Below are 23,762 nucleotides of genomic sequence, written 5' to 3' on the forward strand. Positions count from 1 at the left end.
CAATTGCTCGCAACTTGCGATTTCTTCAGAATAGACAATTGATTTCAAAAAATTCAAAGTCGATTTTCTCGAAAACAAAGCCTCAAACGAAAAATTTATATTTTCTATTTTCGACTTCCTTTTTCGCGTAGAATCATCCCCTTCACGCTTGTACCACCAGTTACCAACCACCCTGTATATTATACATACTATCTATGTATGTACATATTGGGTTGTCAACCAAGTGGTTGCGAATTTTGTCAATATTGCTGATCTTCGCTCTTCTAAAGGGAACCATGCACTTTCTTATACACTTTTCGATACAGTTTTTAATTCTCTACAAAAAAGTATTATACAATTTTAGTCTCGTAAGACTCGTTGTATAAAAAACAAGGGAAGATAACATGGTGCTCTTACGTTCGCCTTTTCCGTGTCTCCCATACGCTGCACCCAACGAAGTTAACATTGCAATATCTTTCAAACTGTCCATTTTCGGATACAAGTAGCTAGATACTTTTTTGTAGAGAATTAGAAGCTGCATCGAATAACTGTGAAAAAATATATAGTTCCATTTAAAGGGACAAAGGTCACCTTGAGATCTCGAAAACGCTTATACTTGTCATTATGTGGTATTGACAAAATCCGCAATCACTAAGTTGTCAACCCAATATATCGTCGGTTTAACAGAAGAGCGACGCATCTGGTGGATCATCGATTTTTGGATATTCGGGAAACTGTCACTCCTAAGGGAATCTCGCCTGCTATTTTGCAGGAATATTTAGTAAATGTTGTTAAAATATTAAAATAGTTATTATATATAATTACAATACCACGATTATAGTAACGCAGTTATCAATTGCTTTAATCATTTTTTAATTGCAATACGTGTAAACGGTATGTCATATGGAGACCTGCGAGATCTACTAATTTTTAGCTACACGCTAAAAAGAATACGACCTTTTGAGGGTATCATAATCATTTCAATTGCTCGCGCAAATCAAATTTGAAAAAGTTTAGCCCGGCTAAATGGGCGTTTGTCTAACCACCAATAGAAAATGAATATTTACATTCAGAGATTCCTTGGCTAATCTGTCGGAGGATGAAATTCAATTAGGCGATGAATATGAACTTCGTGCGTAGTAATTAACCAGTTAACCGCGCTTCACGAGTATACGCGTGGAAAAAAGAACTTCAAATTATCAACTTTGCAGACGTCCCCTGCTTTTACGGTTTGAACATATTGGAGTTGCCACTTCGTCGCTGAAAATTCTGCGGTGGTAACGAGAAGAAATTATTTTATCGCTGAATGGTTGAGCAATTGATAATTTCGAGTTTGGATCAGGTTCTCTGGAAATTCAGAATTTCCAGGAAAAGCCGTCCAAATGTCTCTTCATCTTCATTTAGCGGTGTCGCACTTCTGGCAAACTGACAACACGCGTACAATGTATCGAACCGAGCCATCGCGTCAATTAATTAAACACGTAGTGTACGTTAGTACAACGATTCGTTTGAACGCGTTAATAGAGCCATCTGTGTGTGTGTGTGTGTGTGTGTGTGTGTGCGCGCTTCTCTGCGGGTTAATCGATCACACATTAATCAATTGCCACGCTCGTTATTGATCGTAAGGTTGGGGCCACAATCGACGAGTGAAAAGAGCAACTTGATTCGTCTAAATCTAATTTAATTTCCTAATAAATTGCAGAATAAAGGAAAATGTGTTTTCTGAAAAAAAGATTCACCTCTTTATTAGCAAATTCTTTTCTACTATCAAATTAGTAATTTCAAATGAATGTTAAGCCGAACCTTCGAAATATCCCTCAGATATTCTCTACGCGCAACCCACATCTTCTCACTCTTCTCGAGCAAGATGAAGAAATAAACGAAATAGGAATTTACAAATTATGTTTCGAATTTACGGTCGGTAACGCGCGGGCAATTTCCCGTGATACGATTAGGCAAATGCACCGCGACGAGGAGTAATGAAATTTCGTTGCAGAACGTGGCGTGGATAGGCAAAGTGACGATAGTTCCCGAAGAGCGGACAGCGACTCGCACCCGGAGAATTGGACGGATCACGAGGCGAACGATCCGCCGAATTACGTGACGGGATCGCCGCCCAAATCGGAACAGCACAACAAGGCCGAGAACACCGACAAACGGAGCAGGCTTTTTACTCGCGACAGAGGCGTGCCGGCCACCAATAAGTCCAAAAAGCATAGCCTCAGTGTGGACCTGAAGCCTCCTGCCGACTTGAATAGCTCGGAGGTAGATGGAAAATTCGATCGTACACGGCATATCGTATCGTATATAGTGTACAGTATATCGCTGCTAAAATTACACTATACACTATGTACAGTATATACACTATACGCTAAGTACACTATGCACTGTATACACTATGTACTTTATACACTATACACTGTGCATTATATACACCACGTACAATATACACTATACACTATGCTCTATGCACTATATACACTGTATACTATATACACTGTACACTCTGCATTATACACCATGTGGACTATACACTATGCAGTATATAGACTATACATTATATGGTATATACACCGTATACTATGCGCACTATGCACTACATACACCATGTACACTATACACTGTGTACAGTAGTATATCACTGCTAGTATATACACTATACGTACACTATGCGCACTGTGCACTACATACACCATGTACACTATACACTGTGTACAGTAGTATATCATTGCTAGTATACACTATACTACTAGTAAATAGCGATACATTTATCTTGATATCGTGCATAGTATATGGTGTATCAAATACGAAAGCGAGGTCACCGTATCGTTGCTCGTCTCACAGCTATTTGACGAAAAAGATTCTCCCATTGCATAGAAATACAGATCGATACGACATAAAACAGATGAGAATCTCGATTCTCCTCGGTTCCCTTATTTACGTACGTATCTTCGTAATCAGCGACGCGTATAAATTCTCGATATATTCAATTTATTGTCCATGATAGAATTTAATTGCGCTCGAACGTGAGAACAGTCGTGATCGTAATCTTGAAACATCTCGCTCGTACGTCAAGCTGGAAACGTGCATTTAAAACGGGCCACGTATTGTTTCAGCCGAGGAAAGCGTTGGTCGAGCAATTAAGCCGGGTCTTACCGGATGACAGTTTGCCGGACGCTGTGTCGTTGGTATCGCTGGCTGATCCTGGCGCGGCTGTGTTGGCCACGAGACTTCAAGAGAGGAACCACAGGGTCCTGACGACCGCCTCTCCGGCGGATATTCGTGCCACGTTCACGTGCTTGGTCACGCGAATACAGAAATTGTAACTAATAATTTACTTAACGACATAACGATCTTCCCTTTAGTTAACCAGTTAGCTGTTTCTCGCGAGTATACACATCGCAAAGAAATTACGATATCTCGTGTCATGACGAGTATACTCGTCATGAAGAAATGGCAATATTTTGTGTTATAACGAATATAAAACTGCAGTAACAAAATCACAAAATAAAACAGTCGTTTAATTGTAACTTAATTCTATGTTATAACAGCCACGCGTACTCTGCGTTTGACGAGTATACTCGTCGTCGCTTACTTTTTGCGGCGCATTTTATGTGCACACTCTTCGAAGTTTTCAAAGAGTCCGCAACAACTACGAGCGCACTCGTCGCAACGCAAAATATTGCCATTTCTTCGTGACGAGTATACTCGTCAAAAACAGCTAACTGATTAATTAACGATTTATCCTCGCATCTATTGGAAGATACAATTCTAATAGAATATAAATATAAATATCATAGAATAATGAAAATATTAATAACAATGATAATATTTATTAATAACAAAACCATCTTGTCATTTCTAGTTGTAACAGCTCCGCTAAGCCGCCGGCACCGATCAAAGTAGTGATTGCCGGTGGTGACGGTTTCGTGAATGCAGTGCTCCGCCACTACGTGGATCAGCTAAGTTTTCGACCGCAGAATTATCTCAAGTTCTTCGTTGTGCCTCTGGGCTCCAATACGTTGTCCAAATACCTCGGCTCCATAGACGCCAAGTACTCGATGTTGTTCGGTGACGAGTGGAAAGAATTGTTGGAAAGGGAGGGCGGTGGCGCGAGCGAGGGTGCGGCCAGAGTTTCCGAGTATTTGGCTTCGGCTGGTACAACCTTGCTACTGCCGATTGCGGAAGCCATGGTTACCTACAGGTACGATATCCAGGCGGTTCAATTGATTTTTACGTATATACATTATGGATTTTCTTTACACGATACTAGGCTACCCGAGTGGCTTTGCCCACACAGTATTTTCAATTTATGAGATGCTTTTAGGGGTTGAATCTCGAAAAAAGCTCAAACACGTGTTTGTTTATTTTTAATGAAGAGTTTCCATGCCGAATTTCGAGTACCCAGCTTTTGCGGATGTAGAGTTTGTCCCTTGAGAAAACAATTTAGTCCTTTTTCACCCCCCATAAGGGTGAATTTCGAAAAACGACCAAACACGCGTTTGTTTATTTTTAATGAAGAGTTTCTATGCCGAATTTCGAGTACCCAACTTTTGCGGATGTAGAGTTTGTCCCTTGAGAAAACAATTTAGTCCTTTTTCAACCCCCTCCCCCATTAGACTTGAATTTGCAGAAAAAAGGTGCGGATAAGTGTAGCATCGCTGGGAAATTTGTTAATCTCCGTTTCTTCCAAGAAATCTTCTTCGAAGAACCAAAAGATCCCCTTTCAAGAAATAAATTTCTGACTCCACTGTATCTTCATAAAAGCGTCTAAATTCCATCCGAACTGGAAAGTTGCTTTTATCTTTCACAATAGAAAGTTGTTAAAACCCACTGCTACTGACACGAATCGTCATAAAATCTTGTTATAAAAATTATTATGAAAACAAATTACAGAAGATATTAAAGTATAAAAGCACAAATTGGGACAAACTTAGCTGAAGCAGAGATCATAACAAGAACCAAACATCGTTGCGCTTTAATTTCGCAGAGAAACAGACGACAGCAGCCAAATCTTCATCCCATTCATAAACGACGTCCGCGTGGGCTGTCCGGATAGCAGCTCCTCCGCGTCGGTTGACCTCGAAGAGAGCAACGTGACCATGTCTGGCTCTCCACCTTCTCTCCCACCCCCTGCATTACCTGTTCCACTTCCTGGTAGGTTAACGCCACCAAGCAGCCCGAACGTCGGTCAACCAACGAGGGAAGGCTGGGAACCGGTCGAGTTACAACTCGATTATTGGAGCAAGCAAACACAGGGTGAAAAAGGCAAGAACACATTGAGACAGGCGTTTAGGGCGTTACACGTTCAGAGACTTCCGTCTCTGGGTGAAACTCCTGGCCTCTATTTGTCCATGAATTACACCACAAAGGAGAAGAAACAAAAAAGTACGTGTCAAGTTGTATCGTTTGTAACTTTCCAACTAACCAACTTTTATTCAGATGACCAATTTTGGCAACTTTGCAATTGCTAAAAATATGCAACTACCACTGGCAAGATTAACTCTTAGCTGTTTCTGACGAGTATACTCGTCACGAGGAAACGGCGATATTTCGCGTTATGACGAGTATACTCGTCACGAGGAAACGGCGACATTTCACGTTATGACGAGTATACTCGTCACGTGTAACAAGTACAATTTATTGTTTAAATTTCAATTTAGTAATTGCAGTGAATTAGAGTAATGAAATTAAACCATAAAACGGTCATTTCGTTAATTAACTTAGTTCTAATTTATAACAGCCCCGCGTACTCTGCGTTTGACGAGTATACTCGTCACACGTAACAAGTATGTACAATTTGTTATTTAAATTTCAATTTAGTAATTGCAATAAATTGCAGTAATGAAATGAAACCATAAAACGGTCATTTCGATAATTAACTTAATTCTAATTTGTAACAGCCTTGCGTACTCTGCGTTTGTCGAGTATACTCGACACGCGTAACAAGTACAATTTATTGTTTAAATTTCAATTTAGTAGTTGCAGTGAATTGCAGTAATGAAATTAAACCATAAAACGGTCATTTCGTTAATTAACTTAGTTCTAATTTATAACAGCCTTGCGTACTCTGCGTTTGACGAGTATACTCGACACGCGTAACAAGTACAATTTGTTGTTTAAATTTCAATTTAGTGATTGCAGTAAATTGCAGTAATGAAATTAAACCATAAAACGGTCATTTCGTTAATTAACTTAATTCTAATTTATAACAGTCTCGCGTGCTCAGCGCTTAACGAGTATACTCGTCATCGCTCACTTTTTGCCACACATTTCAGGTGCACACTTTTCAAAGAGGTCGCAACATACTAACTAACTGGTTAATGATAACTTTTAATAAACTGTAATATATTTGTGTGTATGTGTATATATATATTTACTGTCATTGGTATATTATATACGTATAATTCTAGTTTAATTTTCATACGTGCAATTTTTAGTCTCAATTATTTATATTCTGTTTATTCAATTCTGTTTTATATTGTAATACGAAATTGTACAAACAATTGGGTCAATTTTTCATTTAATATTATGAACAATCTAAAAATACAGTTGAGCTTGTAATTATTCACATATACTATACGTGTACGTGGATCATATGTGTAAGTATATATTCGAAACTGGTACAACATAGAATGAGATTAAATTAAATTAAAACGAGAAAATCCCACGAGAGCAATTAGAAGTTAAATATAATTTACATTCAACTACGTTGTATTTTTCTGAAATGGTATTAGTTTTCAGAAATAAATTATATACGTTCGTTCGTTTCATTTGCAGTAATGAGACTGGGTAAGAAGAAAGAGAAAGAGAAAGAAAACGAGCCAAAGAGTCAAACGGTGGAAGGTGTGACACGACTTATATGCTCTGCGAAGACTCACAACATTCCATTAAGAGGTAACAACATGTTCCAGTTTTCTGATAATATTACGTGTATACAAAACGTACGAAAATCACAGTATTTTTTAGGATAAGAAAAATCGAAATTTTCTTTAGAAATGTTCTTCTTACGTAACGTAAAAATTACCGCCATATGATAATGCCATTAGACTCATATTTTAATTAAGATTATAGAGATAGTTAGAACAGAATTATAGAAAATGAAAATTAAATTAATCCTCGGTTGTCACACTGTTATAAAAACAACAGAGATATTCAGTGGAAAAAAATTTGGAACGTAGTTTGAACATGCTGGAATATGTTTTGATAAAAAAAAAAAGGATGAACAAACCAAGTAAAATTATTTAAAAAGACAAAGAATCCTTATAACTGTAAGTTTCGATAGAGAAACATTTTTACGTGAAAAATGCTGTAACTTTTTTTACATTTTCACATTTCTCGTAAAAAATTTAACATGTTGGTTTTAAGACGTGTTACTCTAAGAAGTAGTTTTAGAAATAGAAAAAGACAATTATGTGAATATACAGGGTGGTTGGTAACTGGTGGTACAAGAGGAAAGGGGATGATTCTACACAAAAAAAGAAGTCGAAAATATAGAATAAAAATTTTTCATTTGAAGCTTTGTTTTCGACAAAATAGACTTTGAATTTTCGCTCGGTACGCGTGCACTTTATCACGTCTCATTATAACGGATCTCACTGCAGCAAAAAATACACCTTTGTCATAGTTGGGTCAATATGACGCATTACTAAGTTTAGCAGCGTGATCATCAGATATTTTAAAAAACACTTCAAATTAACAGATTGTACACGATAGTCTTGAAGATATTTCTTTGTAAAGTAAAACTTAAATGACCTTAACTTAATGACTTAACGACAACCGAAGGTTAAAATATTCTACAGCTTTTCCATTTCTTTATTTCATATTTCTTTCATTTTCAAGGCCACTATACAGACATTTATTGCACGCACAAAAAGGCAAATTTCTATGTGACACATGTACAACTTTGTCATATTTCAAGTCTTTGTATTCATACGACCATGTTTATTAATTTCTTTGTCTCAAGGAATTCACTGCACCATATGAAATACATCATCAGGTTATCCGAAAAGTTTCTTTACTTTCCTAAGGAAACGATAGATGCACATTATTTCTTTTATATTATTTTTATTGAATTACGTATGATCCATTTAACGATAATAGAAGAATAAAAATATCTTCAATAAAATAACATAAACCAAAGAATTTGCGTCTATCGTTTGCTTATAAAACGCAAGGAATTTCTGGCACAGTTTAATAGAAAGAGAATAACGTTGGTAAAATATGGGGAAATTGTGCAGAGGAACGTTAGCACGTGGAACGTTGAAATTACACGAATAACTTGTTCTTCTTCAGTGAGCATCGACGGTACCGAGTGGTACGGCGTGAAATTCTTCCAACTGTCGGCGCAGTGGCAGACGCACATCAAGACGTTCCCGATAGCGATGTTGGAGTACAGCCCCCAGCAACAAGCAGCGAACCCCACGTAAACGCTTGCCTCGTTCCCGTCAGCGGCCAGACGTTTCGCCAGATTTCGTTTGTGTTCATGGATATTGCCAATTAGAAACAACCGCTTAGCTTATCGCGCAAAACCCGAAAGCCATGAAACCCTCGGAACGTCGGAAGATAGAAAAAAGAAAGGGAAGAAATAGCGAGACAGAGCGAAAGGTAATGCGCGATAGAGGCGCCAGAGTTCGTAAAGTGGACAGTCCGCTGCTTGAAACCGCAGGTCGTTGCAGCTTGTACAGGCTTCTACAGTGTTTGAACGCTGCCTGTTCGTTTAATTGGCCCACGGTGTTGCATTACGCTCGGGTCGTTCGTTCGATTACGTTTCGAGAAGCGGAAAGCAAGCTTGGAGACTGTGCGATCTGTTAACGTTTTTGCTGCCAACTGTCCGAAGGCAAGGAGAAGCCAGAAACACAGAGAAAGAAAGAGACGCGTCTCTTCATCGCGCGTGCGACCAATTCGCCAAGAGTAGGCGCGTAACTGAGACGTATCGAAGATCGGTAGACGCATAACGTCAACAAACATATCGTACTGCGATTAATATAAGATAACGACGATGACGATGGATCTCGTTGGTTACGCGAATGCCATACAGCGAGGGAACGTGCGGTTACATCCACACGGAAGCGAATTGCACGAATAGGATATTCGATTTTCCTGTCGGAAGCGGCACATGCGATGGATTACGAAGAATCGTTCGGGAACCGGGTTCAGCAATCCACCCCCACTCCTTTTCCTGCATCCCCACTCCCTAGCCGTCGACGCGTGTACATATAGACATTTTTTTAAGGACGAGCATAGGAAAAATCGATCGGTTTCGCCTGCGAGTCGAACTGATACACGTATTTGCTAAGATAGTTCTTCGTCTAAATCGCGAGGTAGCGAAGCAAAGGTTAGCGTTAAATTATGTATTTATTTAATTAACGTGTATTCTATATACGTATACATAGGTAAATATATATGTGTGTGTGTGTGTATACACACATGTGTATATATATATACGATCGCATATAGCAATGGAGCATACAGCGACGTTATCGAAAGAAGTCTGTGATACAGGCAAAACATTTCTCTTAGCGCACAAACCTGTTGTTTAGGAGAAGACGATGTAGTTTCGCGAATTTTCGGGAAGTTTTCCCCGGGGAGAGAGAGAGAAGATAGACGAAAGGTAAGAGAAAGGAAGAGAAGAATAATAAGACGATGAATACAATTAGGACGATTACGAATTAGCTCATTAGTTATTATATACGTTATACTCCTTTTCTCGTTTAAGATTTCGACATATTTTTTGTATTCCATTTTATAGACTTTTAGCCGCAGGCTGCTGTAGTTTAAATACTCTATTTTCAGATTTGATTATTTGATACTTGATTCCTGCTAGATGACCTTCTCACCCTTCGACTTCGATGTAACGTATAGAGTATACTCATCCGCGTATTATTGTTTAGCCGGTAGAAATAAAAGAACAAAAAGAAAAAAAGAAAGAGAGGGCGAGAGTGAGCAAGACTTAATAGACGTAAATTCGTTGGAAAGGCGTAGACGAGGGTATTAGGGAACAAAGAAAAAGGAAAAAAAGAAGATATCGAATGACTGCGTTCTCCTCATACCATCGATCGATAATGAAATTATCGCGGTGAAAAGACAGAATCGAAACGCGCTCGCGCGTTTTCTTTCTCCTTTCTAATTACATTTATTGATTATTGAATTTCACTTCAAATCGCCGTTCAAAATCAACCGTCTGTCACGCGTTGCAAGTCAAGTCCTTAAGTCCCTCTTGTCCCTCAGAAGAAGAAAAAGAAGAAAGAAATAGAGTCATATCACGACGGAACGATAAAGACTAACGTTTAATACTGTGGATAATAGAAGAAAAGAAGAAACGAGATGAATACACATGTAGCATAATTTGCACGAGAAGAAAACGAACACCGTTCGAACGATAGCTGCGTGCAGCAGTCACGTACTTTCCGATTTCTTCGTTTTTGGGATGTAGCTTCGGATAAGCAAGAGAATAGACGAGAAAGAAAAAGGGGGAAAAATTAGAAGGAACGACGCAGCAGCTTACTGCTCGGTGTCTCCAGCGACATATATGTCGTGCTGACTGCCTAATGCCAAATCGAAAAAGAAGAAGAGAGAGAGAGACACGAGCAGAAATAAAGAGAAGAAAAAAAATGGATCGTCCATTCGATCATTCGTTAAATTCAGAGAAAATACATTTGGAACGCGAGCATTCTATCACTGTGCGTAAAACAGCGAAGAGGAAATCGATATTAACGTCCTATGGTACATTGGCGAATTTACGTTCGCCGGTGTAAAATTACAGGCAGAATCTTTACCCTGTGCCGGTACATGTACACGTACACACACTCGCACACGAACACACGCATACCATACGATAGTACGTACTCTGTGTCCCGCCCCCCTGTTCTCTGCTAGTCTGCAATTAGTTTGTAACGAGTATCGAACTGTGCAAATCGTAGTCCTACATTTCACATCCTTAAGCGGCTGAAAGCAATAACCCGTTTTCTGCGAACTACCCCGCGAGATACGTAGTTGATTTGAATAGCAGCTCGAGGCAATGTCGAGTTATTGTCGAGCGACGCGTGTGTACGTGGCAACGTTCTGCTTCTCGACGCACGATGGCCTTCTGCGAGGCTGTGCTAAGAGAAAAAAAGATAGAAGATGATCGGAGCGATAAGAGCGATCGGATATTCAAATTCGAGAGAATCGTGGATGAGATCGGATCTTCTGATTAATTGCCAATTTCTGTCTTGAAATTTTTTTATCATTCTATTTTATGTATATATATATGTGTGTGTAAATTTTAATTCATTTAAAAAAATTCAGTTGCGAGATCCCGCAAAAGAAAAGACGTTTTATTCGCGCGATCCTTTCTTACGAGAGCGACACGACTTAGAGGAAACGCATTGATGCACGGCTTGTCCTTTAAGGTCCTCTCATAACGATAAGCTCGAGATGAACACGACGTTCGTTCGTATTTTAAAAGTATTGATATATTTTTCTTACTATCGCTGGATTTAACAAAGTAATATTTTATCGTATCGAAGTAGACTTGTTGGCAGTTTTCGAAGAGCCGGTCGGTCGGTTTGACTTGCGTTAGTTTAGTGAAAAAGGTGCGAGGGGAAGAAAGGCCGCGGTAGACCAATCAACGTTTGCACGCCACCGTCGGGAAAGACTTTCAAACCCGTGTCAGTTTTCAGTGGCGAGCGCACATTATCGCGAGAAATAAGAGCGCGGTTGAACGCGACAAGTCTAAAGTCTAAAGGAAAGAAACTATGCCAGCAGGCCACGCCAACGATGAAAAGCCAACAAAGAGACGTTGCTACGTGCACACGTACACGCGATATTAACTGCCTCGTTGTCAGCTTCATTGAACGTATGCTGAATCGTTTTTCAGCGATCGAACCTGCCATACGATGTACATATATATATTTCTATAAGTACATATGCATATAAATATATGTATATACATATGTATAAATACTATGTGTGTGTGTATATATATAGGGTGACCCATGATTTTTCAGCAGCATATTCTACGAATAAAAATAAGAAGAAGTTTGATAGGAATGTAGACTCGTAAGCACTTGAGGAAGAAATTCAGCAAAAAAAGTACGAAATAACGCGAGATTAATTTTTCATTCGACACAATGCCCGCCGATGACTATGCGTACTCGTTTACGAACGATTGATACTAAGCGTACGACGAGAATGTTGTCAACAATGGATCACGAAGCTTTCCATAGGTCCACATTTGTATAAAATTGATTATTTTTACTCGAAGAATATGCTCGCGTCGTTTGAACGAAAAAACCTGAGACACCCTGTACATATATACTCGCACAGTTTGAACGAGGCGTTCAAGAACGTCGTTCCGCAGTTTTGCACGATGGCGTTTTGCTTTTCTGTCAGAAGGCGCGTTCAACGATGTCTCTTATCAGTGTAATTTCGACGGAACACCAAAAAAGAAAAAGAAAAAAATGATGGAAAAGTTTCAAAGCCAATAAATTTGTTGCGACGAACAGCGACCGGCTGAATGCAAGTTCAATCGTGACACGTCGTAGGAGACGACGCGCAGTGGTCGAGAATCCGAATAAATTAAACGGACGAAGAAGCATACTTCCGGCCACACCGGAAACCTGGCTGTAAATTGTACAACGCAAAGACTAAAACGTTTATGTTCGTGCATACCGTTCCGTAGCTGGTGGAAGGGACATAGCGAAGTCACAGAATCGGCCGTGCATTACGCTGTGTACGTTACAAGAATCGGAACAACAGTCGTTCAATGCGTCGTTGACTGTCTCCGTGCGAAAACTAACCTTTCAACGTACAAGCTTCCCTTTCATTCCCGCATCGTCGATATAGGCAATAGTGAAATTTTATGCGTCAGTATAAAAAATGTATTTTTCAATATAAACTACCATAGCTTGAATCAATAAATATCGCTGGTTAAAATTGCGAAACTGTAAAATTGTGAAATTGTAAAATTGCGAAACTATAAAAGATCGTGTCTTCGACAGATTAACAGGCGCCACTGGCTATTTCCATAATCGAAGAGTGCCTGTAGAAAACGCTATAAGTGCCACGATTGGAAGATTTTGTTTTGACCATGTTCTACATACCCACGAAGATACTGTTGTATTATTATTAGCATCGAGTATTACTTAACGTCTGATCCAAGTGCAATTTCCCATTCCAAATAGTTTTTAATAATAGCAGAAAATAGTGTGAAATCGCCTCTATATAGAGAAATATAAGTGCCAATAAAAATTAGTTAATTGCTGCTTGGCTTTTGTCTATGCCATTTATCAGAATTAACCAAATGTTGAGTTCTTCTTGCAGCTGAGAGACGACGCGTACAGGCTTTTCTACGAACACGGTTTTCTTTCTCGTAAACTTGAACTATTGTTGGCAACTTAGTGATTGTGGATTTTGTCATAGATGGTAATGACAAAATCCGCAATCACTTAGTTGCCAACCCAATACATGAATGCGTAGGTTCCTGTTTCCTTCCTCGAGAGCTTGTTCCTTGGCACCTACAGCTTTTCCTACGAGCACTCTGCAATCGCTAAATGACACCCAGCAATCTTATCCAAGTTACTTCTGTAATACGATTACTAAACTTTCTGTAACTGGAATTAGATTGAAATTCGGAAAAGAATAAAAATTGTAGACCAGCGATAGATAGACGTTTTGTTATCACACAACGCGACAAAGCGACGGTACAATAATGCAGTGCAATAGTACGATGATATGACGTGAGATGGAGGCATCAGGATGATCATATGGCATAGATGTACAATTTGAAGCTCTATAACGTTATAGAGGATTGATCTGCGATCTCGTTATATCGTTTCCACCAACTGTCGTACACGCATACCTACGCATATTTATGTCTTACGAACGTATTCAGTGTTGAAGCAGAAACGAGTTCTTTTAATCCACAGCGTATAAAGGACTTCGCGTGTCTCTTAATGTTCCTCGATCTCTTCTCCTCCTATTTTACCTTACTTCCTTTTGCTTTTATCGTTGGTTCGCCAATAAACGCTTGCGTCTTCTTTCTTCTTCTTTTTTAATTTCGACTCGTCCAAGTTGTGCAATTAATAAATAAGCTTCGTAATACGAGATTTTAGCGTCTTTAGAGACGTGCGACGATACACCCGTGACACGTGCTCACGGTCTTTGTTTTCCTTCCCCTTCCATTCCTCTCGTCGCACTCGTAGCTAAACTGAATGGATTTATGAAAAATTGAAACGTAGAAAAATATACGAAACGCGAGAACCTATGAAACATTCAAAACAAACTGTCTGCGACAGAGGATGAAAACGCTTGTTTGCTTGTCCTGTTTCCTTGACGCACGCGAACGTTGAAATTCAGTCGTCAGATACCAGTCGTCCGCGGTCCACAACAGCATCGTAAGATTCGTCGAAGAATTCGTTCCCTTGAAGGCTGCTACGAGCAGCGATCGCTGCGAACTTCGACTCTCGAAGCTCTCGATTCTAGTCAAAACGCAAGATTCTTCTCGAACGAGACAATCGGTACCGTCGTCGCACGAATTCGCGATGTGGCGATCGATCCGCGTAACGAGCGTCACCATTCGGTTTCGAATTTTCCAACGCGTTTCCCGCGAGCCTCGCGAAACGCAGCAGAAAAGAATGGATCGATAAGCTATGTCAGACGATTGAGCGCGAGGATGCGATCGTTATGGACCGCAAGGGCCGTGAGCACGTACGCCTGGGCCGCAATACTCTGCGAAAACGTTTGCTACGATACGATTATTGTTTTCGTCGGCGTATAGTAAGTTTCGACACGTGTGGGCAGCCAGGCCCAAGCTCAAAGCTTACAATAATTAAACGAAAAAAAAGAGGTAATTAATATATATAAACATATATATATATATACACATATATCTATATATATATGTCTGTATAAATATATACGTGGAGCGTGTGTTTTTCAGTACCAGAGCGCAGCGATCGGAAAGAAAAAGAAGCGAAGTAGGAAAATAATTAAAAAGAATTAAGCGAAAAAAAAATGGATCGGTCAGAGATACTGCGCTTGACTTTCACGGGCGTTCTTAGACGTCTTTATTGCGCTTACGGCGGCCGATGTCTAAACTGTACATGTACATATGATTAACTTGTTATCAATAATATCAGAGAGTTCAATTAAAAGGGCTGTAAAACGCGTGTGCCGGCTTCCCACGCGGGAAACTGGCAGCAACGAAATTGATAGAGGGCGGACAAAGAAAGAAGATGGAGGGGGCAACATGGCCTCCGCGTGTATCTTCACGAGCAAAGTCACGTTCTTTCGCACTGATTTTACAGTTTTCCTCCTCTTCGAGAATTAATCCGGCGAGTCGCACGACGAAGCTATGGAAGAAAAAAACCGTTCCACGAATTCTACGCGAACAATTAGACTGACAAAGATAAGAAAGATTAGAAGAGGAATTACGTGGTAGTTTGTTGATATTTGATACGCGTGTCGACTGTTTCCAGGTATCTCGCTCTACACGTTTGCGCGTTTCTTCTGTTTCACGCTTTTTCTCCAAACGTCAGATGTACAGAATTTTATTACGCACGCAATATATACATATATATATATCGTAGACATGTTTTAAACATATTAATTGTACGGATCTCGTTACGGACCTGGCAATAAACTTCGTTCGCGACTGAAACGAATAATTCCGCCCAAGTTTCTAAAATACAAAGAACGCGCGAACGTTCGTGCTGTTTCTCTTGAACCCTTTTATTCCCAAACTAGAAACTACGTTAACTATAATTGTATTAGTCGAAAAATTATATTGACCGTTAAATTATTCAACGTAAGCGATTTACGGAAATATTTCGCGAACGAAATTGCACGAGGATAGAGGATAAAGCTCTTCGTAATTTTTCCCGAATTGCTCATGAAATGAGATTACTGCGGAAGCGAGAGAGTCAAAGGCGTGCTTTTTTCATAAAACTCGCTCGACCAACGAACTGCGAGTAAACACTGTATAATTACCGAGATCCTTTTGTTAATTGCTCTAAAACGGGGTTAAAAAGAAAGAAAAGATATTACAATGATCGAGGAAAATTTTGAAGGACTCGAAGAATTCGTTTCTTTTCTTTGTTCAAGTTGAACGTGAATACACACGCGTAGATCGGGTAAAGCAAAACAAAGGAGGAAAGAAAGAAAATGAGAGAAAGCAGTGAAAGAAAATAAATTTCTAATAAGTGAACGCTAGCCTTCTTTTTAATTCAACTCCCCTATTGTTGATATAATGAACATGAAATACCTATATGTGATATATATTATTATAAACATAATATTCGGATACAGGATATCATTGTTATTAATCTATAGAATAATTAGAGACGGCTTGTGTCCTGGGCGTAACACGTGGTCGTTTTATACTGTGAACGCTGTGTAATCGTTGTACAGAATATTCTCTCTGTTTTTCTTTTTTTTTCTTTTCCTTTTTTTCTTTTTTTTTTTAATATATTACATGTACATATGTATACATATATGTATACACAGTATAGTACCGTATGTATATGTATACATACATCTATGCAGAGTACAATATAAAACGGCAAAATAGATTGTAGCTTCGTTTTATAGAGAAATATACATATAATTATTCGTCTAGTGGCATCCGCGTGAAATATATTTATGTATATGGTTTGACTTTCGACGCTCTCCCACGATAGAAGATTCAATAAAAGAAGCGTGTGAGGATCGTTGTTCCAGCGACGAAACTGTAATCGCATTCTCGTCGCGTGCGAGTCGTCTGGCGTGATCTTTTGTATTTACAAAAGACGAGAAAGAGGGAGGACATTGATCGATGATTCCCAGTCGCATCTCAGGACACAAGTAGATATATAATGTAATTAGAAAATAGTGGACAAAAAATAAACTTGTGGTAATAACTCTGTATGCTTAGAGAAGGAAAAAGAAACCGAAAACAACAATAAGGAAAAGTTACAATTTTAAAAGGATAAAAGTGGAAAAAAAAAACTATGTTGTTGATGTTTGTAAGCTTGAAATATAAATGTAACGCAGTTTCTCGATATTCTATTACAATCCCAGTGCACCTGTACCATCCGAACGATTTAATATCTTCTTATTTCTTATTTTCTTTTTCTCTACATTCTTCTCAGTTTCTTTCCTTTTTCTTCATTTTTTCTTTTTTCTTTTTTTTTTTTTTTTTTTTTTTTGTTGCTCTTCGAACGTCGCTATTGCGTTCTGTTTTCAAACTCCTAACAGGAAAGAAGAAAGTAAATCTTTCGTCGTGCAGTATGTATACTCGTAATTGAAAGATATAGATTGGCACACTTGTCTCACTAGTTCAGAAAATCTCTAGCACCAACCATACCCGATACAGTCGATTTTCGTATAGGATATCGTTTTAACGATGTTCATCGTAAAGTAACGGACAAAGTGTAAAAGTGAAAGATAGATGATAGAGAAAGAAAGACATGTACTATACACGGAAAGAAATCTTAATGAAAACATGCTTTGTAAATGATAACATCTCTTTATATTTGTATCACGTTTAAAGCTAAATACCGACAACAAATCAAGTAAAAATTACGCGAGTTACAGGAAAAAGAAACAAGTGTTAACAATGATCACAATATTAATCTCTTATAACGTAACACGGTACCACGTACCGCTGCTTTCTCTTGGCTCTGTGTTGCGTTGACTGTTACACTTTTCGAATCACACAGACGCGATGTACATCGATGTAGTCGATGACGATTTATACATCGGCACGAACTAAAATCCTCCGAAGAAAAAAGCTCGATAACTCCCATTAATCGAAACTACTTCCTTCCCATCGATTAAAAGGCAATAGGTATATATAGAAGATGTAACAAGTTCACGTGTTCTAAATGCTTTTGAAATGAAAAGTTCAACTCTGCTTCTCCGACTCCAATGAAAAGACTGTATCGCGGTAAGTAACGGAAGACGTATTTTTTTATTACTCTTGAAAATCCCTATTTTCTTCTATTACGCGATTCGTACGAGTTTCACGAAGTTAGAGCAGGAAAAATACGTGTTATTTTAATTTTCTTTTCTTTTTTTTCTTCCTTTTTGATTATCATTAGAAACATCATGGGAAACGGGGAAACCATGTACGTGCACCGATAAATAGCATTCGTCGTATTCGTTTTACTTTACAAGAGTATCTTTTGATTGCGACAGGACAGCAAATCGAAGAAGCTTCGCGATGTGAGAATAGGCACGGTATACAATTATCCTTTTTCCCTTTTTTTAATGAATGAACCTCGTTACTTTGCGGCACTTGGGTACAGTTTTTATTATTTTTTCTTTGTCTTCTTTTAACTTTCTCTTTGCTCTTTGTTGTTTTGTATTCGATCAGAAACCACTCAACGGAGTCTACAAATTATATAGCATCTCTCTCGAACCTGCTTTACGCGTTTTTATCCGACGAATTTGATAAAGAAAACGCTTAAGATACCGTACAACTGGAAGGACGAGCCAGTCATAAGATATCTCCAGGTTTTTGTAGCTTTCCGTTTTTTTTTTCTTTTTTCTTTTTACGATCGTTACGTATTAATATCAGTAAAAACTACGCTCGTACTTTACATACCGGTAAATACATAGTAAAACAAGCATATCGTAGAGTTCTACACAGTAAGATCCTCTCCTTATAGCGCGTTGCTTCCAAGACCTTCGGTACAGCAAAGTGATATTTGACGATATATTCGTAAAATGAATTTTTATAGATTTTTAAGTGTAAGTTTGGATATTTTTATATGTATTTGTATATTCGATAAAGAGATTTCGATATAGTTACCAAGTGATAAATTTAATTCTCGATTTACACGATTCAGAGAAGATACATTTAATTCTGTTTGATAAAAGTTTGAAAAAAAGCGGGAAAATTTGATAGGAATCTCAATTTAAAGCTTAATATATAATTTCAAAGATATAGTGTATATATGTATCACTATCCTATCGTTATTAGGCAATTTGTCATTTGTAAGTTACTACTTATGAGTAAAGCTTGAAAGACTGTTTCATGTAAATATAAAAATGATATGTAATAAATTTGAAAGTAAATTGCACATTTTATATTGAATAATGAAACGTGTCTTAATTCGTATGATTTCGTGAAACTAGTCTATCGTATCTAGCAAATATAATAATTCATTCCGTATCTTAAAAGCAATGCGCCCAACAATCCGGTACACACGAACATTAAGTTGTATTGCCTCAAATGCAATTGCGAGACTCTTGCTATAGATAGATTTAGTCTTTATTCACAATGTTAAGATAAAACAAAGATTCATAATTATTGATCGAAAACCTACAGTTTCTTCGCTAAATAAATATACTTGGTTTTTTTTTTGTTCCAGCTAGTGTTACGATCCCAATAAATCCTAGCTAATACACGTAGATATTTATTTTATGCAGATATTCTTTATAGACTTTTCTTTCTCCTCGTCCACGTTTGTCTCTTTCATGCACGTATACATGCCCATTTTATTTTCTTATACTTGCACTTAGCACGTGTCGCACCACAGGAAAAGCTCGATACGTCGAAACAACGAAAGAAAGAATCTTTCAAACCGTCAGGTGCATGTAAAGTCAAACGTACATAATAAATCATTATTTACATTGCATGTTAGAACTCAATAAATGATATTCTCGTCAATTTATTACATCTAATGCCGAATTTTTGGGAATCTTAATACTTCCTTCAAATGTTGATCAAAAAATGCATTGCGAGTTAAAACACATGTTACTTAAAAGCAATACGATTTTACAAGTAATTAAATTCCGTAGCAGCTGTGCAAACGTTATGCCTTTGAATATTTACCATATACTGTAATGTGGATACAGTAATATTATAATAGTAATTTCTGTCTTTCGCTGTGATATTAATTACCTACAATTCTTGTACAAGATCTTATATGTATGGGTGCAACGCCAGTGCCCTACCACGCAAACCTCTCTGACCACCAACTCCTCCTTTTGGTATCACGTATCCTCCAGCATGTCTAGCTGTTCCTTCTTCTTCCAAATTGCCATTGCTCTCGATTAAATCGCGTAACGGCCAACAAGCTAAATGACGTGATTTTCCATGACGCGCTAAGACATGATATCCTTGTCTGAAATACACATCACAGTGAGTCAGTCATATGAATGTTTACTTTCAATTAAAATTTGAAAATAATAGGAAGAGATGTGACATACCTAGATGAAATTAGACCCACAAGTAGTGCCCAATGAGCTTTATGGCCTCTTTTTAAGCATGGAGCATGATTGAAATCAGAATCGTATGGAATTAGTACCATTGCACCATGAGCCAAAGCATGTGTCAATGTGTCTGGGCATTGCTGTAAATCCACTAAGATATCTGGTCTATGGTCAGGCAAATATTCAGCTGCTAGTGTGCCCATAAAATCAACACTATACACTTCTCCATGTTGTGTAAAACCCCTTACACGAGCTTCGGCTAGGAGTTGACTCACAGAAACTGGTTTTGTGTATTCTTGCGATGCCATAGCAAGTGCTACTAAACCACATCTATTAAATAGTAATGTAATTATTGTTATTATTTAGATTTATATGTTTCATCTATAAATAATAAATTACAAATGAAACTCACTGTGGTCCGTCTTGCAAAATTGGTTCAACTTGACAAAAATATGTGACTTCTGCATCTTTCAGTTCATTTCGGGATATCAGCTTTTCAATTTCTGCCTCAGCAGATGTAAGGGTAATCTTGGCCCAAGGAGGCAGGGAGTCTGCATCGCTGACTTCAGTTTTTTCACACATAGGTGCCTCTGGCAAACTTGAGAGAGGTGGAGGTGGTGCTGGCATTTTTCAGTAATAAGTACAATATGAACAGTTACTTTGTTCAATTGACAAATACCTGGCCACACGTTACAATAAAATGATGGTAGTTTCCACAGCTATGAAATCATGCACCTACGCTTTAGTATTTTCAATTTGAAAATTGCCATTTCTTAGTGGTAGTCTTCCTGTTCACTGGTAAGTCGCATAATGTTTCCAGTTCATCGTAAATGCAATCCTATTGAACGTTCTTGCAGAGATCCAAGCTGAAATATCAGTGGAAAAACAGCATGCGACTTGCAACGTACAATCAAAACCATAAATAATAATTAATTAGCAAAAAAAAATTAAGACAATTTGTATGTGGTACTTAAAAATAGTAAATAAAGTAAAATATCGATACTAATATCGATTTTGCTCTAACAAAACACTTTCTGTGCCATTACTTCATTACGAAAGGATTTCAACACGATAGAAAAAGGAAACGAAACTACGCAGTCAATGGATTATAACAATTACTTTTATCCGTTACTCATTTAACCTTGAGGAATATGTTTTATACGGTATCTGTCATAGCTCGATGAACGTGAATTGCAAAAAAGTTATAAACGATATCATCGACAGCAATCATTTTTGACAAAATCAATCAGGTCGCGCGACAACTGGCAGTGATGTTTTTACCCGAGTTTCGAGATATATTTAATACTTCTTACGGGCTCTAATATAAGAATGAACTCGTTGCAAAAGTTCTAATGGCAGCACATCGCACGATCGACATTGGACGGAATAGCAGTTGACGATAATACACAATATACATATCAAGTGATGATTATCGATCCTATATTATACGATTGTTGTATACGGAAGATCAAATTTAGATCGGGCAATCAATCGGGTGATCAGTATTTGTTTACCGTACCTAAAATGCAACAAAATCGGTGCAGCACGATTTTGACGTTTGCACGTCCCCCCTATTCACCCTGTGACTCATGCACATACATTATGTAATTCTTCGATAGAAATTAGAATTAACACTCGAGTGCATTGACGTGACGGTATTAAGAGTACGTTCGGATGCGCGACAATTCTCCAACGAACTACGATTACTGCCCCGATACGACTGAAATTTGAATCCTCTCTGAGAGAGCTCTCTCAGGCTGGCATAGCGCACTATGTCTTATTCGCAAGCGTCTGTCACGATATACAGTCTGATAAGAAATTTCTCGTAGGTGCTGCAGTTCCGAAGATGATTCACCAGTTTAGGCAAGTGCATTGTTTGCAAGAACCCTAGCCTCGGGAAATATATTGTTTATCTCTTTTCACTCCGACTCGAACTCGAATTGAAACAGGTGCGGGGATTTCGATACGTATCGCATGAGACCGTTTTCCTATACTATTGTCATAGATAATAGGTTTAACGAAGTTTAATAGTACTATGAAAGCTGATTGGCTGAAATGTCTCGAATACACCAATCGTTGCCCATTGCTGGACATAATTCGACGCATCGAAATGCTGCATAAAAATATATCACGCAAAAGGATCGAAAATAGAGCTAAATTTTGCAAATGTCTGCGATTTACGGTTGACATTTAAACATTTTTATGGATTTATATATGATTGTACATTTTCATAGTTCTGATAGTTTAAATAGTAACGTTCGTAATCATATTTTGTTTTCTTGAATTTTGTGACGAGTAAAAATAGATCTAATTGATCTGACTTTTTGGCGATTATACAAAGTTTTATCATTGTTTAAGGATAGGATAGACATGGCATTAAATAGAACTTTGTGTTTCACGTTTTGAAATACTGACCGAGAAAAAGATCAGAATATCTCTTACGCCCTCTACGATTTACTAAGGCAACTATTATAATTTATATAAAATGCTATTTACTGTTAGTGCAGTATACACGTTGCGTATACGTGCATATCAGTTCATGAGTATGTGTGTATATAGATATGGTATGTGCCATGTGACGTATGTACACACGCATTTTAGTGAACTTATAGAAAAGCTACTCCCTCTCCGACTTTGATGATTTTGAAATATATCATATAAACTAATATTTTGTACAATTTTTTCTTATGTATATAACCGGCGATCTGTTTTGTTTTCTGAAAATTTTCGCAACAAACTAAACTACTATTATAGTACATTTCTGCCTATTTGTGCATCCATGACAACATATGCGCATCGACGAAGAACAGAATAGACATGACATTCAATGTTTCTTGCAACTGTAACTTCAGGAAAAATAATATTCTTTCAAATTTTTGAGTATGTAATGTTGTGATATGTGTAGTCAAAGAGCTATAGAATAGAAACATATTATTCATCACATCACAGACAATTCCTTTACACATTTAAAACGAACAATGCCATATCAGGAGTAATTTCTTTTTAGACTATCGGTTCTATCTGCATTACATATTTTCAGGCCCAATTTGTAAGCAGCAATTTGCCATTACGTTTTAGAATAGCATAGATTTATATTAAACAGTTTATGACGGGAATGCCAAACGATGCGGCAAATTAATCCAAACTGCTCATCGGTTGGATATTTTGAAATGAGATTTTATTCGAATCTTTTCGTCAACTGCGATCCTTGATATTTTAGGTCAACTGAGGTACGAAACGTTTAAACCAAGTTTGTCTATCGGTGCCAGCCGATATTCTTCATTCTTTATTGAATTGCCAGTGATCGAGGTGTATTTTGATTAATCGATATAGGTCATACTTGTTAAATAATTTCAGCAATTTCTATAATGTCAAATAAGATTATTTTAAATTAATATTATTCAAAAATGATTGTAGTACTCTTACATATAATTTCTACATCTCTACATATCACTCTACATATAATATCTTAATAAATAGAAAAAAATGAAATAATTGTCCTACGCTGTTTTATGAATGCATTTATTAAAAACAATTATCATTCTTCAAAATGATTAATAATTAGCAATTTGGAATATAGTCCTTGAGAATTGATAGCTATC

General features: G+C 37.8%; 2 protein-coding genes across 13 annotated transcripts in view; one reads left to right on the plus strand and one right to left on the minus strand.

Annotated features, from left to right (window-relative positions):
• LOC100651026 (phosphofurin acidic cluster sorting protein 2) overlaps nt 1-16,994 on the plus strand; it is a 167,593-nt gene extending 150,599 nt beyond the window's left edge. For all 8 annotated transcript variants that reach the window (XM_020867398.2, XM_020867399.2, XM_020867401.2 and 5 more), the window contains 6 exons: nt 1,976-2,244; nt 3,096-3,301; nt 3,845-4,183; nt 4,970-5,367; nt 6,760-6,876; nt 8,275-16,994. In XM_020867398.2, the coding sequence (XP_020723057.1) occupies nt 1,976-2,244; nt 3,096-3,301; nt 3,845-4,183; nt 4,970-5,367; nt 6,760-6,876; nt 8,275-8,408 (1,463 nt within the window). In that variant the 3' untranslated portion in view covers nt 8,409-16,994. The remainder of the gene's footprint in view (nt 1-1,975; nt 2,245-3,095; nt 3,302-3,844; nt 4,184-4,969; nt 5,368-6,759; nt 6,877-8,274) is intronic.
• Nucleotides 16,995-19,198: 2,204 nt separating this feature from the next.
• On the minus strand, nt 19,199-22,127 carry LOC100650910 (UPF0692 protein CG33108). Of its 5 annotated transcripts, none has more exons than XM_012318177.3 (5): nt 21,680-22,127; nt 20,840-21,026; nt 20,573-20,758; nt 20,158-20,490; nt 19,199-20,072 (listed from the first exon to the last, which is right to left on the minus strand). In XM_012318177.3, the coding sequence occupies exons 3-5, from the start codon at nt 20,740-20,742 to the stop codon at nt 19,871-19,873; spliced, it is 705 nt and encodes a 234-aa protein (XP_012173567.1). In that variant the 5' UTR covers nt 20,743-20,758; nt 20,840-21,026; nt 21,680-22,127; the 3' UTR covers nt 19,199-19,870. The 5 variants fall into 5 exon arrangements, with proteins under 5 accessions (XP_012173567.1, XP_012173566.1, XP_012173564.1 ...); XM_012318176.3 differs by having other exon boundaries at nt 20,573-20,780; XM_012318174.3 differs by having other exon boundaries at nt 20,573-21,026.
• Between the last annotated feature and the right edge of the window lie 1,635 nt (nt 22,128-23,762).

Source organism: Bombus terrestris, chromosome 17 (assembly GCF_910591885.1).
Source record: "Bombus terrestris chromosome 17, iyBomTerr1.2, whole genome shotgun sequence".
In the NCBI taxonomy this organism is placed as follows: domain Eukaryota; kingdom Metazoa; phylum Arthropoda; class Insecta; order Hymenoptera; family Apidae; genus Bombus; species Bombus terrestris.